The sequence below is a fragment of the Schistocerca serialis genome, chromosome 10, assembly GCF_023864345.2.
Source record: "Schistocerca serialis cubense isolate TAMUIC-IGC-003099 chromosome 10, iqSchSeri2.2, whole genome shotgun sequence".
Taxonomy (NCBI): Eukaryota; Metazoa; Arthropoda; class Insecta; order Orthoptera; family Acrididae; genus Schistocerca; species Schistocerca serialis.
The window spans coordinates 176,951,364-176,970,027 of NC_064647.1; the positions used below are offsets into that span (position 1 = coordinate 176,951,364).

General features: G+C 37.8%; 1 protein-coding gene across 1 annotated transcript in view; it reads right to left on the minus strand.

Moving 5' to 3' along the window:
- Positions 1–3,235: 3,235 nt before the first annotated feature.
- LOC126424641 (uncharacterized) overlaps positions 3,236–18,664 on the minus strand; it is a 45,759-nt gene continuing 30,330 nt past the window's right edge. The window contains exons 3-4 of the mRNA XM_050087374.1: positions 17,945–18,456; positions 3,236–3,243 (exon numbers count right to left, since the gene is read on the minus strand). Coding sequence (XP_049943331.1) covers positions 3,236–3,243; positions 17,945–18,456 — 520 coding nt within the window. The remainder of the gene's footprint in view (positions 3,244–17,944; positions 18,457–18,664) is intronic.

An 18,664-nucleotide genomic window follows, 5' to 3' on the forward strand; every position in this document is an offset into this window, starting at 1 on the left:
ATCCGTATGACATTGGAAACGTGCACTGACATGATTGGGAAGTTTATTACAAGGCCGATTGTATCCTCTCCTAAGGCAAACTGGACAACAGATGTTGTAAATGATCCTTCATATCCTGGATGCTGACATTGGGAGTGGGTTGACATCTGACCTCGTCCCACATACATTGCATCGGGGAACAGATCTCGGGAGTTCACTGGACACGTGAGTACCTCAATATCGCGGAGGCACTTCAAACAGACATTTGCCATGGGTGGACGAGCATTGTTCTGAGGAAAAATTGCACTGCTCTACTACATCATTAGAGGTGACACGTGAGGATGCATGACGTCCGTGACGTACCGTTGTGTCAGCAGAGTTCCCTCAGTCACCACCAGGCGTGAGTTGAAGTCACACCGAGACGGTTCCCCACACCAGGTGTGCCATCGCCATGCCTTTCCATGCACTGGGAGAACGACACCTCTCCACAGGTCACAAATATAGTCACCGACAATGATCATCCGGGCATGGGACAAATGGGGTGAATGTTTACTACCATTACCTCTTGTTCTAAATCACTGAACCAAATTATCAGAAATTAAAAACAGGCAGTTGGTAGAAATTCTACTATGAAAAAAAAAAAAACCTCGCTGCCTTGCTAGAATTTATGTGCCCACTAAAGTAGCATGTACTCTCTATGAATGTGCTTGTGGATATTACAGACAATTTTTAATATTTACTGTCAAAACGTTTCATGGAATCTTGCCATCTGGTGCCCTGGACGGTGTTTATTAGAGTTATGCCTACAACCGTCCCAATGGCCAAATATCGAACCAAGACAGCACTCCCTTGACTGGATGCAGGAGATACACTCTGTCAACAACTACATATACATCTCGCTATAGACAGTATTTTTACCTCTTCTGTGAAAGAGTCACTTGCAGGCACATCGAAAATCAGGAAACAAATTCTAAGACAACTTCTGCTCCATGCGTTTTGTTGCTATGTTAATTCTGTACTCAGTAGATCCAAAGGTGAAGAACTTGCAGATTTACACACTTGTTAAGGCCTGATTTTTCTGCTTCTTTCGATTGTACTGACTTCATTGTGTCACGAAATTTTTTTATTAACTGGATCTTGTTACGTACCTATACCTACTGCTACACTTCGATAATTTCGTGGTAGTCCATTCTGTAACGCTATTTCTGTAGACTGAAAGTAGACACAGAACGTTTCGAAGCCGAATGTGTGTATCATCCTGCTAATGGATGACAGTTTGTGATACGCTGTTCTATTAAAAAATATTTTTTTTCCTAAAAGTTAATATGATAAGTTGTAGTTCATTCCTATTGCATAGTGCATTTCTAAATAGTGTGTTTCTTTAGTTCACTGAACACAGCAGAAAAATAAAGAGATCAATTAATCAGCAGCAGAAGAGTATCCCACATTGCCTATAACAGTCTGACCGTGTCCAGATATTTTTTCGACTTCATGCCAATAGACAATATGTTCGTAGCACTTCATCTCCTTGCATGTTATGCTGTGTTAACAGACAGTAAAGGTTTGGGGTTCAGCACAACGTCGAGAGGGGTCTCGTGAATCCTGTCACCGGCTGTGTTGTTTCGTGCGTGATTTGGAGAGCGCCAGGGCGAGTTTAGCATCCTCCCTATCGCCACCAAACACCCCTGATTCAATCCCAGTCGGCAACGTGTGGGACCACTTCAATCGGGATGTTGGCGCCACGGATCCTCCCCTGCGAAATGTAACTCAGTTGGCAACAGTGAAACCTCCCCTTAGAAAAATTTATGAATGTCTGTGCTGATAAAACTCTTACGTTATTTGATTTTCAAACAGCTGAGCAGAACTGAACGTACTCTGACATTTCGCTCTTTACTTATTCAGATCAACACTAAACTGACACACAATTTTTTAGCGCAACGCAATCTGACTTTCAATAATCCCTACAAAAGAATGGCCCTATCCCTTTCATGAATCACTTACCTCATAAAAATGTTCGTTACTCGAACTACTGCAATACAGCGAGCGCCAATACTGCCAGCTAAATAAAAGATTCAAACTACTGAAGGCACCAACTACTATTAGGCACAGTTAGCAAATGAAAGATTTTGTTAGAGAACAAACAATGTATTTACCTTAATAGTGTTTAAAAGTCATAATATATATATAATATATAATATATATATAATATATATATCAGTCCATGACATCCAGTCTTACAAATTTACTGTCTCTGATGAACACACGTCCAGGTCATCCGTTCTCAAAACTCCGCCATCTCTCTCCCCACATCCACCACTGCTGGCGGCTCACCTCCAACTGCGCAACGCTACGTACAGTTCACATCTAACTGCCCAACACTACAATAGCGAATATTCCAACAATGCCAACCAGCCCCAGACTGCACACAGCACAGCCAGTGATTTTCATACAGAGCGCTACATGACGTTACCAACATAAAAACCTAAACAGCCTACTTACAACAGCACTGGACACATGGCTCCACATCTCTATCGCTACCTTCCAGAACCTCACTGACACTCTTCCTGCACATCTCTCAGTGGTGCTCCGGAAAGTCGTTATTCAGGCCACTGGCAGTTGCTCACATTAATCTGACTGGACGGTATATAATTGTGAGACGTCCTGTGCGGAGATCTTAGTGTTGTGCCATCTCTGGCGCATGTCTCACTTGTCAGCTTTGTGCCCCAAGGAGTGCCTCGTATCATTTGGGCCTGGCTCCATGTTTGAGAAGACTGCTAGTGCATTTGTGGGACATACCAGCATTAAAAGATAGAAGAAATGTCTATATACGAGGCGGCATCAAGAGTTGTTGATTGTGCCTATGAAAAATTTATTTATGTAATTAATTTTTTAATTGTTTGCAGGTTCTTGTCTATGGACCTGGTACACATTGGATTCTTTCATGCCCAGTCTCGCTGCACGCCGCTAGGAGTACAGAAGCAAAATGGCCCTGCCTATTGATAAAATAAACTTTTTTGTGCTAAACTAGTTTTTTGCATTTGAAGGGCAACAATGCCGTAAGAATCCATTCTGAGTTGGTGGAAGGGTACTGCATCAATGCATTGTCATATGACAGTTGTGCTGATATTTACTTAGATGATCAACACACCATAAATCATGTGCACTACAATGCATGGTAAGTGGTATCAACATTAAGACACCGTTTGTTACGAAATACAGGAGAGGAAGATGTCGGCATTGTGTCCGACTCCAGCAATTATAACCCTAAAAAGAATTGATAATCTTTACATTTAACCAGAAAATATTATGTATAGTATGTACCTTGACATGAATACAATAATTATGTATATCATATGTAATAGCATTAGATTAGTTTGTACTCCAATGTTAAAAAATTTCTCCCGAGAGACAGAAGCTGTTGTGAGCAAGGATTGAAGTCTTGCACGCTGTGACACCAATCGAGGTTTAAAAATTAGATATCGAAGAGATAACTGATGCAAGCATATCGTGAAAGGTTATTTGGACTACCTTGATAAAACTTTATGTAATCTTCTGGTGTGTGTAACTGCTTCCAATCACTAATGACTAGTTACACGTACATACTAAGACAAAAAAGAAACAAAAGGAAAAATCAACGCACTATGGAGGAATTATAGGAATGGGATGGATCGCTAAATGTGATATGCATGTACAGACTAATAAGTGATTATAATTTCAGTAAAATTGGATGGTTCATTCAAGAGAAAGAGCTTCACAAGTAAATAATGCATTGGTCCTCCTCGGGCCCTCGGGCAAGCATTTATTCGGATTGACATTGACTGAAAGAGTTGTTGGACGTTCTCCTGGGCGATGACATACTCAACTATCAAACTGGCACGATAGAATGTCAAAATCCCATGCTCCCAACGTTCTCAATTGGAAAGAGATCTGATTTCCTTCTGGCCAAGTTGATGTTTGGCAAGCATGAAGAAATGCAGTAGAAACTCTCATCATGAGCAGGTGGGCGTTTTCTTGTTGAAATGTAAGGGTGGCCTGCAATTAAGAAAAAGTGAACAGGATGTAGAATATATTCGATGCTGTTCCATGAGTGTGCTGAGGGTGACAACCAAAAGGGTCATGATATGAAAAGAAAAGGCATCATAGACTATCACTTCTGGTCACCAAGCCATGTGGTGTGCGAGTATGTCTAAGAGAGGCTGGCACAAAGAGGATTTACGAGTCAAATTTGCAGGATGTCAACCAAGAATCCAATTTTGCAGCTTCCCAACCAAAAAGTCTCATTTCCCTACATCCAAAAATTAAATTCGACGTAAATAAATGGGAACAAAAATGGCGATCAAAGCTGTTCTATTTGAAACAATTTAGAAAATTATAGAAAAGGAAATTTGATTTAATTAAAAGAAGAATAGAAAATTATAGAAAATCTCATTTGCCCATACTGGAAAAACAAAATTCTCACTACCTCATTTAAAAATTTTCAAATTTAATAAATTTTATTCTCTATAAATAAGAACCAAAAAATCTCATTTACCTATATTCAAATAACCAAATTCTCATTTCCTCACTTAAAAATTTTCAAATCTAATAAATTTGATTATTTATAAATAAGAACCAAAAAGTCTCATTTTGCTGTATTAAAAAAAAAATTCTCTTTTGCACAATAATTTTTTTTTAAATCTAATGAGTTTGATTCTTTATAAATAAGAACCAAAGAATCTCGTTTTGTCATGTTCAAAAAATCAAATTCTCATTTCATAAGTTAATAATTTTTAAATCTAATTAATTTTATTCCTTATAAGTAAGAACCAAAAAATCTCATTAGCCCTTTATCTAAAAAACCAAATTCTCATTTTCTTATAAAAAATTCAAATCTAATAAATTTTATTCTTTATAAATAACAAACATCAAACCGAAAATCTCAAAAGGTACATTTAACTGAAAACATTTAAATAAACAAAAACAAATTTTGTTCTCTATAAATACAGTGTAAAAAACGGTGACCAAATCTGAGCTATTAAATAGCTTAGAAAATTATTGCACCGGAAAGTATGGACTCAGTTTAAATGGTTTAGAAAATTTATGTCAAGAAAATGGTTATTCAGATGTGACTATCCATTTGACTTTATTGATTATTTTAATAGGAAAGAAATGAATAAAGAAATAAAGAACAGCAAACTAAAATCTATAATTTATTAATGAAGTTTGATCAATGAAAAGAAGAAAAGTTGAAGAATTATTCTAAACTTAGATGAAGTCAATCAATTGAATTTATTGTAAATTCTCTTGGCATTAGTAATAACAATGAAATAATGAATTAAGCGAGACAACTGTAAAAGAAGTTTATCAAAAAGCCGAAAAATAAAAATTATTCTAAATTTAAAAAAGGGAAATAATTTATCTTATCGAAGGAACTGAAGTTAAAATTAGTAACAATAAAGATTTGAGTAAAAATCTTTGAATGATCTTCATAAAATCTGTAAACATAAATATTTAAAAAATATCCTAATCTTTGAAAAAATAATTGAATGCATTTATCAACAGATCTGTTGGTAAATGTGTTAATATCGATAACGACTATTATTTTAGAAACATTCTTCCAGGTAAAATCAAGAAATTAAACCAAAAAGTTGTCAGAAAAATTTACCAGATTTTAGTTTTCTAGGTGATGAAAGTTTTTTCAAATCAATTAAACAAAGTTATAGAAAAGGTTCTGCTTTCACATAAAGAATAATAACTTGTGAAATTAGTAAATCTGATAATATTGTGGAACCACAAGAATTTTTAAATCAAATTAAAGAAGAAATAATCAACAAATTAAAGAATATCTTGACTCAAAGAAGACCATTAAAAGTTAACTGAAAATTTTATTGTAATTTTAAAAGACAAAATGAAGTATAAGTATTGATATTGAGGCATGTAATTAAAATTTATTAAGAACAACAGATTTAGAAGATTATTACCAAACATTAACAAATAAGCTACTAACTTCAATGGAAGAAGTGTAAAAGAAAAAACTGATTGGTCTTGATTTTATATAGATAATTTAGTCTTAAATGATGATAAACACAATCTAATTTTTGGTTCTTTTCATATCGATGTACCAAAAGTAATTAAACATATAAAATCTGTACTTAATGTAAAAAACAACGAAAAAAGGACTTTCTTTATTCAATAATACCAGCATTATATCCTGTAGAATGTGCTACAGAAAGAGTTAGTAAATATAAAAATATTGGATTAGAATTATATGATACTTTTGAAAATTAGAAAATTAATTTTTCATTTCAGATAAAAGATATTCCAAAATTTGAAAAGAAATAAAATATTTCAGTTAATGTCTATGCAGATGGGGTTACTGAATAAGAAGAAAATATTTATCCTCTGTATTATAAACAAATTAATCAACAAAGACATGTTAATCATCTTTTACTTCGAAATGAAAATAATTTACATTATTGTTGTTTAAAAGATTTATCTAGATTAATCAGTAAACAAACAAGCAAACACAATGGTAGAAATTATCTTTGTGATAGATGTTCAAGATATTTTGATTCACAAGAAAAATTAGACATCCATGAAAACGATTGTAAAGAATATATAGAAGTAAAAATAGATATGCCTTTTAAGGGACAAACATTGAATGTAAAAATTATAATCATTCATTGAGTTACTTTCGTAATTGATTCAGATTTCGAATGTTTATTGAAAGATGTTCAAACGTGTCAACCAAACCCTGAAAATCTTCTATTAAAAATAGTAAAAACATTTTCCAGTTTCATTCAGTTACTACATTAAATATTCTAGTGGTGATTATAAAAACCATGTTACTTACACAGGTAATGATACAGCACAAAAATTCGTTGAAATGTTGGAAATAGAGTGAAGAGAAATTTCTAGAATGTATATTCGGTATGTTCCAATGAAATTGACTAAAGAATACGTAATTAATCATAAAAATAGAGAAACTTGTCACATTTGTGAAAAAGATTTTTAATTTGGAAAAAAGATAGTAAGAGATCATTGTCACTTAACAGGAAAATATAGAGCATTTGTGCATGAAGATTGCAATCTTAATTGCCAAAATTATAAATTTATTCCAGTTTATATTCATAATTTAACAAATTACTATGTAAATCTGTGTCTTCAAGAAATAGCAACTGATAATTGAGATACTGATGCAGTTCAAAATAATGAACAAAAATTTATTTCTTTTAGCAAATAAGTTGATGATGGATTAACTTTAAAATTTTAGATACATTAATATTTATGGCGTTAAGTATTGGTAAATTATTTTCTAATCTTGCAGAACAATACTTCAGAGAAATAGTAAAATAATTTGAAGGCTAACAATTAGATTCAGTAATTAAAAAAGGAGTTTATCCTTATGAATATGTGGACACTGAAGAAAAATTACAAGAAACCAAATTACCCAAAATAAGAATTTTTTATTTGAGAATGATTATGATGATGATGATTATGAAAGAGCGAAAACCGGTTGGAAAAAATTCAATATTAAAATTTAGATGAATATTCAAAATTATGTAATAAATACAATATTTTAATTTTAGCTGAATTTTCGAAAATTTTAGAAACACATGTATTAAATCTTGTATACCTCAATAATCTTGGTATTTTACAGTTCCAGGATTAGCATGGGATTCTAAGTAAAAAATAACAAAAATTGGACTATTACATGTTTATGATATGTTTTTTTCGTGAAAAGGGAATTCTAGGTTTAATTTCACAAAGTATTAAAAGATATGCTAAATCAAATAACAAATATATGGAAAGTTACAAGCTATCAAATGAATCAAATTATATAGCATATTTAGATGAAAATAACTAATGTTGGTGGGAAGTGTCTCAATATTTACCTTTAAAAAAATCGAGTGGAGAGGTCAAAAACAATTTAATGCTCAAAAATACTTAAAATACCAAATTAATGCAAATATGGTTATATTTTCGAATTTAATTTAGAATATCCAAGAAAATTATATGATTTATGTTAAGACTTACCATTAGCATCAGAATGAGGAAATAAATTATAAACAACTTAAAATAATAAACAGAAGTATGTGTATTATAGAAATCTTAAACAATATTTAAGGCTGGGTTCAAAATTAAAGAAAATTCATAGAGTCTTATCATTTGAACAATCAGATTGGTTGAAAAAATATATTAATTTTAATAGAGAAATGAGTAAGATGGCAGCTACGATTTTGAAAAAGACTTCTACAAATTAATGAATAATTCAGTGTTTGGAAAAACAATGGAAAATCATAACAGATCCAAGGAAATATATACATGCTATTCCTAAACCAAATTATGAACATACAATGGTATTTTAAAAAAATGTAGTAGCAGTTGATATGAAGAAAATTAAAATAATCTTCAATTAACCAATTAATATTGGAAGGAGTATTCTAGGTATTTATATAATGAAAGTGTACAATTTTCATTACAACATAATGAAACCAAAATATGGTGAAAATATTATGTTAGATTATATAAATATTAGAATATAAAAAAAAATGTGAGTGTACTGTCTCAGAAAGTATTCTTTTAGTAGGGAAGTTTATGGGGATATATAAAGTACAAAAGGCCTTTAGGAGGGCGGGTGTTATAGTCAAAATCGATGAGTCTCCTTTTGGCAAAACAATGTACAACAGGAGATAACCTGTGGTGAGATTATGCATCTGGGAGCCTGTAATTTCAGGTCCACAATGTGATGATGTAGTTTTTAAGGCAGTTCCTAGTTGAATGAAGGAAGTTTTGGTGAAATTAATTGAAGATCATGTTGCAGAGGGTTCTGTAGTTATTTCCCATAGTTTTTCTTCATACAGGCATTTAGGGAATAGGGGTTTTCAGCATCTAGTCATCAATCATAACATTGAATTTAGATCTTCATTAACTGGGATTTGCACCATTAGTTCAAATGTTCAAATGGCTCTACGTACTATGGGACTTAACATCTGAGGTCATCAGTACCCTAGACGTAGAACTACTTAAGCCTACCTAACCTATGGACATCAAATACATCCATGCCCAAGGCAGGATTCGAACCTGCGACCATAGCAGCAGCGCCATTCCGAACTGAAGCGTCTAAAACCGCTCGGCCACAGCGGCCTGCTGTACCATTAGCATAGAAGGTTATTGGTCAGCCATAAAATCTGTTGTAGGGAGGGAGAAACGACGCATTTTGACTCTACAGAGCAATTTAGACGAATACTCATGGAGACATAGTGCACCCAATACATATTGTCCATTTAAGTGTTTCCTTAAAACTGTTAGGCAAATGTATAGTCCAAAGTTTGTATGTTAATTACAGGTTGGGATGGCAGGTGGGGTGGGTAACTGATGATTAAGGGGAAAAGGTGGATTTGATCTGTTTGGTTAAATATCGATTTGGATTTTTCTGCAGTTGATCCATCGATCTTCATTTTCTTTTGTTAGGTAATTTACTTCTGTTTATTTTATTCCTATTATTTCACTTCATTTCGTTGATGTGAACTTCTGGGTTTATATTTTTGTAAGTATGTGTGTTTTTTCGTGATTTTGTGTCCTTGTGTATGTTATTTTTCTTGACATCCTTCAAGGCAAGCTTTGATTTTTTATGGTGGAGTTTGTGTATGGTAAGTTTAGTTTTCTACTTTTTATGTTGTACTGAATTTGTCTATTTTGATGTGTTTCTTTGTCATATTACACTGTTCTGTGTTAAGTATGGGTTCGTCTGCAGTACAGAAAACAAATTTTGAAGTTGTTGCTCTTTTTCCCTTTTCTAGTTCAAGTATCACTACGCTTTTTTCGAGTCTGTACTAGCACTATTGACGGCGAAAAGGCCGAAATACGTAAAATTTGTATCCTGCACTTCAGTTGACATATACAGATCAACTGAAGAATAAGATACTAATACTAATGAAAACGAAGAAATCGACGTGTGGTAAATTTGTATCCCATACTGCAGTTAACCTATACAAATCGACTGAAGTTCGAGATACAACTCATATACATGCAACTGCGGTATTCCATGCTATTGTTATTTCTATTCCTTTTTTTCTTTATGTTTTTATGGAAGTACAGGACTGAAACAAGGGATATCCTTGACATTCTGTTCGAAATATTAATGGATGTCATATATGTCTACCATGTTTTCTCTCCTGCATTCCTTGTTTATGCACACTCGTCTTTGCTGTCAAATCAGTGTAATAAATCATCTCTGGCAAATTCTGACATCGTTGGTTAAAGTCAATGGATTGTATCCCATTCTTGAGTAGGCTCATATTACGAAATGATTAATCTCCTAGGTGGACCTAAAACACAACAACCACCTATCAAACAATGTAAATTAGTTTGGGGTAAACCTATTGCTTAAGAAATTTCTTTTACTTATGGTATTTTACAATGCACATGGTAAAGCATCTTCTTCAATTGTGGAATATGGTCGACCACTTAAACCAAAGAGATAATTTAACACTGAGTCAGCGATACAAGTTTAGCCACGACTGTTTTATCTCTGTTTTGTTTCAATATAAAGTAAATGTCATTTATATCTTCTTTCCTTTCTTTTCCAAAATATTTACTACGAGTTATTTTTGTAAATATTAAGCATCTATAAGGATAGAATATTTCCTTCCTGTTTATCTTTGTGCAAATAATTTCTATTCAAGTAATATCGTCAAACTGGACATATTACTAAATAAGTGCATCTCTGAACTTTGTTTCTTTTTTTTTCAGCCAACTGACAGCCAACTAAGAATATCTTTGCATTTACATCTTTCCTCTTACGAACTTTCTGAAGTTTCGTTTCTTTAATTTAATTTTATTGAATCTTATCTTCTTGTGATACAAGTTGCTTTTTGGACCATTTCATATTTCAAATAATCTTTTCCAGGTTAATGTGTCGAAGCTTTACTTGATTTATCTAGTACATCAGAAATCGACGGCTGTTGATGTGGAGCTTATAAAGTTGCAAACAGTCACTAAACTGCATGTGATACGTGGGTGTACAGCACGCTGCAAATGCGGGCGTTATTGTTTCTTCCTAATACACACACAAATATATATATAACGCTCCATTCTCAACTACGTAAGAGAAAGTCACTCATGTACATTGAGAACAGGAATACTTATTGAAAACTAAAACTACAGAGTTTAATAGTGTCTCCTCTTAGCCACGAAGTAAGCGGACAAGTCAGCGCCCCAGGCAGCGAGCTCTCGAACTTCTTTGACGTAACTTAGCGATGATGCACTGTGGAACGCGCCATTTCTCCCATCCCCACAGATGAATGGCAGCAATTCTCTTTCCCCCGTGCAGTGACTTAAAATTTATAAAAAAAAATGCATACAAAAAAACCTATCCGCCACCACCACTAGCCCTGAAGTTATACAACTGAAACAAAAATTATTCCTTTTCAGATGTTGGCAAATTGCGACCCACTATATTTATCTAATTTAATGGTTACTCCGTAGTTCAAAGCTGTAAACAATGATTTGACTATGACGAGTCTGCCTAAGTGGTTCCAGTAGGTTACCATCAACCTTTATGGGAAAGATATTGACAATTTATGAGCAATCAACAGTGTACTACCAACATGTACAGTTTCATTCCGAAATTCTCTATTGCCTGTTCAATCGGAATTGTTGCAAATTAAGTCTACCACTCAACGAAAAATCACAGATCACTCCTTTACACCAATAATGAACCACTTACCGTCTTGGCGTGTGATCATCCTCCTAATCAAGACGGCGAACTCTCAACTCCCTCAGAGTGCGCTAAGCACATATAGGGCTACAAGAACACAGCAACACTCAGTTAACTTACCAATTTTCTAACAAAAAAAAAATGGTTCAGACGGCTCTGAGCACTATGGGACTTAACATCTATGGTCATCAGTCCCCTAGAACTTAGAACTACTTAAACCTAACTAACCTAAGGACATCACACGACACCCAGTCATCACGAGGCAGAGAAAATCCCTGACCCCGCCGGGAATCGAACCCGGGACCCCGTGCTCGGGAAGCGAGAACGCTACCGCGAGACCACGAGCTGCGGACTTTTCTAACCAGAAACACTAGCTATAAAACATGGATCTACGTATCAATAATAAGTGCTTGGTCTCAGTACAGTCCTCAGAATGAAATATTTGTGTCATCTAACGAATTATTTAAGACCGCTCTTTACACCATTACTTAGTTTTACCCCCCTCGATAGCAAATCAAAGGTTAACAGTGGGGACCAGTAGGCAGTAACTAACAGGTGGAAACTCGCGGAGCTAAACAAATCAACTACATGGCGTCAGTAATTACTCTGATCTAGAAGTACCCAAACTCGACTGCTACTGCAAGTTCCACCAATCCATTGCGACTATTCGTCCTACAGCTAACTACAGTGACCGGAAAAAAAGTCACAACACCAAGAAGGAGTTGTGCGACATAAACGAAAATTGGTAGGTTGTATCTACGTGTGATAGATAATGTCTATTCAAATTACTCTACAGTTGCGAAAGAGAGGCGCTAGTAGTGCCGCTATGAGGATGCAAATTAGGTTTGTTTTATTGCACTGTGTAACGGTCGTGAGCGTTGGTTACCTTTGAGACAACGTGGTGTGACGATGCAAGAATGCCTTTAAGGCGACAAAGACGCCTTTATCAACACCTAACTAAGTTTGAACGAGATCGTGTAATAGGGCTACGACAAGCTGGATGTACCTTCTGCGTTACTGCAGAAAGACTTGGCAGGAATGTATCCACTGTACATGATTGCTGGCAGCTGTGGTCACGAGAATGTACGCTCGGAAGATGACCGGACTCCGGGCGGCCAAATGACGTCATCGAGAGGGAGGACCATCCCGTTCGGTGTATGGCTGTGGAGCACTGTGCTGCACCTGCAGCGACAATTTGAGCTGTCGTTGGCACCACAGAGACACAACGAACTGTTACATACAAATAGGTTACTTCAAGGACACCTCCAAGGCAGATGCCTTGCAGCGTGCATTCCACTGACCTCAAACTACGGGCATTAACGACTGCAGTGGTGTAAAACGGGAGCTCATTGGAGGGCAGGGTGAAAGGTCTGTTGTGTTTTCTGATGGAAGCTGGTTCTGGCTCGGTGCTAGTGACGGCCGTTTATTGGTTAGAAAGAGGACAGTTGAGGGCCTGCCATCATCCTGTCTGCATCCTAGACACACTGGACTTACACCTGGAGTTATGGCCTGGGGTGCGATTTCGTATGACAGCAGGACCAATCTCGTAGTTGTCCCACGCAACCTGACTGCAAATTTGTACGTCAGTCTGGTGATCCTATATGTTGTGCTACATTTCTAGGGGGTGTTTACCAACAAGATAACATACGCCCACGACTACATCTACATCTAAATCTGCATGGTTACTCTGCAGTTCGCACTTAAGTGCCTGGAAGTGGGTTCATCGAACCATTTTCATACTACTTCTCTACCATTCCACTATCGAATGGCGCAGGGGAAAAATGACACCTAAATCTTTCCGTTCGAGCTCTGATTTCTCTTATTTTTTATGATGATTGTTTCTCCCTACATAGATTGGTGTCAACAAAATATTTTCGCATTCGTTAGAGAAAGTTGGTGACTGAAATTTCGCAAATAGATCTCGCCGCAAAAAAACCGCCTTTGTTTCAGTGACTGCCACCCAAACTCGCTATCATATCAGTGACACTCTCACCCCTACTACGCGATAACACGAAACGAGCTGCGCTTCTTTGCACTTTTTCGATGCCCTCCGTCAATCCTACCTGGTAAGGATCCCATACCGCGCAGCAATATTCCAGCAGAGGACGGACAAGTGTAATGTAGGCTGTCTTTTTAGTGGGTTTGTCGCATCTTCTAAGTGTTCTGCCAACAAAGCGCAGTCTTTGTTTCGCCTTCTCCACAATATTATCTATGTGGTCTTTCCAATTTAAGTTGCTCCTACTTGTAATTCCTAGATATTTAGTCGAATTGGCAGCCCTTAGGTTTGTGCCTTATCGTATACCCAAAATTTATCGGATTTCTTTTAGTAACCATGTGGATGACCTCGCACTTTTCTTTGTTTAGTGCCAATTGCCACTTTTCACACCATACAGAAATTCTCTCTAGACCATTTTGTAAATGGAATTGATCGTCTGATGATTTTACTAGACAGTAAATTACAGGGTCATCTGCAAACAGTCTAAGGCGGCTGCTCAGATTATCACTTACATCATTTATGTAAATAGGAACAGCAGAGGGCTATGACACTACCTTGCGGAACGCCAGGTATCACTTCTGTTCTACTCGATGACTTACCGTCTGTCACTACGAACTGTATCCTCCCTCAGAGGAAATCATGAATCCATCACACAACTGAGACGATACTCCATATGCAAGCAATTTGATTTATAGTCGCTTGTGAGGAACGGTATCAAAAGCCTTCTGGAAATCTAGGAATATGGAATCGATCTGAGATCCCTTGTCGACAGCACTCATCACTTCGTGGAAATAAAGAGCTAGCTGTGTTGCACAAGAACAATATTTTCTGAATCCGTGGTTGTTATGTATCAATAAGTCATTTTCATCAAGGTGATTCATAATGTTCGAGTACAGTATATGCTCCAAAATCCTACTGCAAATTGAGGTCAGTGATATGGGTCTGTAATTCAGTGGATTACTCCTATTTCCTTTCTTGGATATTGGTGTGTGACCTGTGCTACGCCCGGCCGGTGTGGCCGAGCGGTTCTAGGCGCTTCAGTCTGGAACCGCGCGACCACTACGGTCGCAGGTTCGAATCCTGCGTCAGGCATGGATGCGTGTGATGTCCTTAGGTTAGTTAGGTTTAAGTAGTTTAAGTTCTAGGGGACTGATGACCTCAGATGTTAAGTCCCATAGTGCTCAAATGGTTCAAATGGCTCTGAGCACTATGTGACTTATCGCTCCCCCTTCATCGTTCCGATCCAGCGCTCAGAACACGTCTCATGGAGAAATGCAATAACTGTGCCACACTAGTGGTATGGGGAGCCAACCTGCTGGAAAATGACGTCGGGAGGCACCTGTGGAACTGAATAGTTCGCCATATCGAGATAGATGTGCCCTGTCACTGTAGATTCCATAAAATATGGACAAATCAATTATAAAGAATGCAGCGAGTCGCAGAAACACAATTTAGTTATCTTGTTGGAAATCGATTTCGACTGATATCAGTCATCATCAATCTTAATATGGAATACTTCGAGGAGTTAATACGTATGTGCTTTTTGCTATATGTAGATGACACCTTTTTCATCTGCCCCACGGCACTGTGTCACTAGATTCATTTTTATAACACCTAAATTACCTTCATTCCATCTCCAAGTTTACGATCGAGATGAAAAAGAAGAACAAGAACGGCGAACTACCGTTCCTGGACGTATTGGTGCGTACAAAACAGGATGGCTTCTTGATCACGCTAGTTACTGTAAACCTATTTACACCGCCTTACAGACCACCAGCTGTCACCATCCAGCACAATGAAATGGCGTGCTTAGGACGTTGGTCCATGGAGCACGAGCCATATCGGATACTGGCAGCCATCTCCACGCCGATTTTTAGAGAACAGATATTCTGAACGGGATATTCGCCGGCGCGTTCTAGATGAAGTGATGAACTGGAAGAACGTGAAGAGCAAAGAGGAATGATCGTCTTGCCATATGTTGGCGGCGTTTCTTCGGAAATAGGAAGATTGTTGGAGAAACACACAGTTAAATGCGTCTTTCATCCGCCAAAGAAACACAGAACTCTTATAGGCTCAGTGAAAGATGGTCACAGTTTAAGTATCGGATAAGATGTCCTGTAGCTTGCGGGATGTCATACATCGGACAAACCTGTCGCACTGTGGAGGATAGATGTATCGTCCATCGACGACACACGCGTCAGGACCAGCCAGAGAAATCTGCAGTGGCCGAGCATTGCCTCAGTACAGGACACTGTATGGAATATAAAATTCCGTCATCGACGTCTTAGTTTGGGGACAGCGTTGTTACATAAACTGTGGGAATTCGCAGCTCAACTAACTTGGGTAACAGGGACGTAGGATACCAACTCAGCACGGCATGTGATCCAGCGCTGGCCACTTCAACGTGTGTTCGCCGCACCTGAAGATGTCGGCCACTTGCGTCTTCGAAATACTGAGGAATTTTCAGAACTACATCCGATGTCTCCCCAGAGAATCATGTTTACACCTTCTAGTAGTTTTAACCTGCACGAACTTGTCTTCGGTGATCTGGTAGTCATGGGGGAACATAACGAGATGTGTTTGGTAGGACCTCTGTTTATAGGACACATATTGATCTCCGTTCTCCAGAAATGTCATAGAATATGAGCATAGAACACGTTCCGTAATTCTACAACAAACTGAAGTCAGCCATGTGGGCCTATAATTATATCCATCATTTCGGCGACTCTACTTGAATATAGCAATGACCAGTGCGTCTTTGTTATTGTAGCAACCTACGATAAACTACTGCCAGAAGCTAGGGCATTAACAGTCGGCGGTAATGGGATTTCGCCCATGAAACTAAGTACTGTCCAGCCATTCTATTTCCTTGTAATTTTGTAGTTCTGTCATGATTTTTACTTTTGATAAATATTATTAACCATATAACATGAATATCATGTCATATCTGACTTTGCCGCAGCTTCAGTGAAGTGAAGCGATGTGTTTATATAAACCTTGAGAACCATTTTGGTTTTGAAATGCTAAGCTACAATGGATAGGAAATATTTCACGCACTTTATTGTGTATACATTTAAATGTTCGTGGTAAGCCTTTTAATTAATGAGTAAATGAAAAATGTACGTAATTTTTTACTTCTTTTGTATTTTGGAGGACCATCACAATTAATATCTATGGAAGGATTGCCTGTATTATCACTTCAGCTATAAATATGTGTTATGTTATTTTGGCTTTTCTCACGTGTTCCATACCTTATGGATGTGCACACTATGCCTGTACCTAATTTTATTTACTTCGTATGAAATTTATCGTAAGGACAGGAAAGAATTGTGCACTAATACATTGGGATCGACAGTTCACTGACACTGACAACAGTCTCATTAACCTCGTGTAATGATTTTATGCACATATATGATAATTTGGTGTCGCAACTCCAAACCTGTTGCATCTGTTATACAGCAGGGCTTCATCATCATTCATTCTATTCACCATTCCTTTTGTTTAGCACTTGTTGTTTTTCCTCAAACAGTTTAACGAACAGCTGTCATATAGGGAAATAAGAAGACAGAGAGAAAATTTTATTTCAATTCATTTATTCTGTGACAAAGTAGACGTTACAGTATTGTTCTGTACTGGCATTTGACTGAAGTTGGACTTTACCCAATGTTGACTGCAATTTATACCCACTAGTGTCGTGTCTTAAATTACGACAATTTTTTCTGTATGACTGGCTGATATGAAGAAACAGTGCGATGGAGTGAAGTATGTAATTTGGAATATTATGTGCCCCAGCTCTGTCAGAAAATTCTCACATGTGTCTAAGAGCTGATGGGGTATGAATGTATAGCCCTCAAGGTATCGAGGCTGCTGTGTTGACAGCACCGTAGATGCTGTTATATTTAATCATTTACAGAATACAACTTTGCTAGCATAACAGTTCTGACGCCAAGATTTGATTGAAAGTGCATGTTAAAAAGGAAAAAAATACCAGCCTGCTTATTTAAGTTTAGGGACAGACTATGAAACGGCTGGTTCACTCTGATGTATCTTCTATTTTCAAGGTAGGATTGGGAAGCCGCTACAGCCACAATGCTTCAGAACGCGTCATGTGTCTTAAAGAGAGAAACAGGTAATGTATGTGTAAGCCATTGCAGACGTACGTCGCCCTGCCAACTTCGTAATACGTGTGTCGTTGCTGGTTTATCCTTTGATGTGATGAGCACCACCACCAAAGCCGCCTCCGTAGCCACCACCGACGCCAAAGGCACCTCCAAAGCCACCACCACCACCGATGCCATAGCTGCCCGCGCCAAAGCCGCCTGTGAGACCGTAGCCGCCTCCGTAACCTCCGATGCCGCCCCCGTAACCTCCGATGCCGCCTCCTAGACCGAACCCAGCGCCTCCTCCTAGACCGAACCCAGCGCCTCCTCCTAGACCAGCTGCACCAACAGCCCCTCCTCTGGCCACTAGGACGGGCACAGGCCGCGGCACAAATACGGGCACGTGGACGTCACGTGTGACTGCGTAGGGAACGGGATACGGCACCGTCTGCCGGACCACCAGTGCAGTCCCGACGCTGACTCCAGATGCACCTCCGGCGCCACCAGCCCCACCTCCTGCTCCACCAGCTGCAACACCGCCAATGCCGAGACCAGCTCCTCCGTATCCTCCACCTCCATATGCACCGATGCCGGCACCTCCTCCGTATCCACTGGCATAGCTACTGAGGCCTCCGTAACCAGCGAAGCCGCCTCCTCCTAAGGCACCTCCTCCTCCATACCTGCAAATAAAGACGTGTGCAGACATTTTAAGGAGTGTGTCAGAACTCTCCATTACATTGGTTAAATATTACACTATCGAAAACAATACAGGCTATTCTTTACATTGTGTAGGATTCTGCGATTCTCTATGGAAATAAAGCAAGCACTCAGATATACACTACTGGCCATTAAAATTGCTACACCACGAAGATGGCGTGCTACAGACGC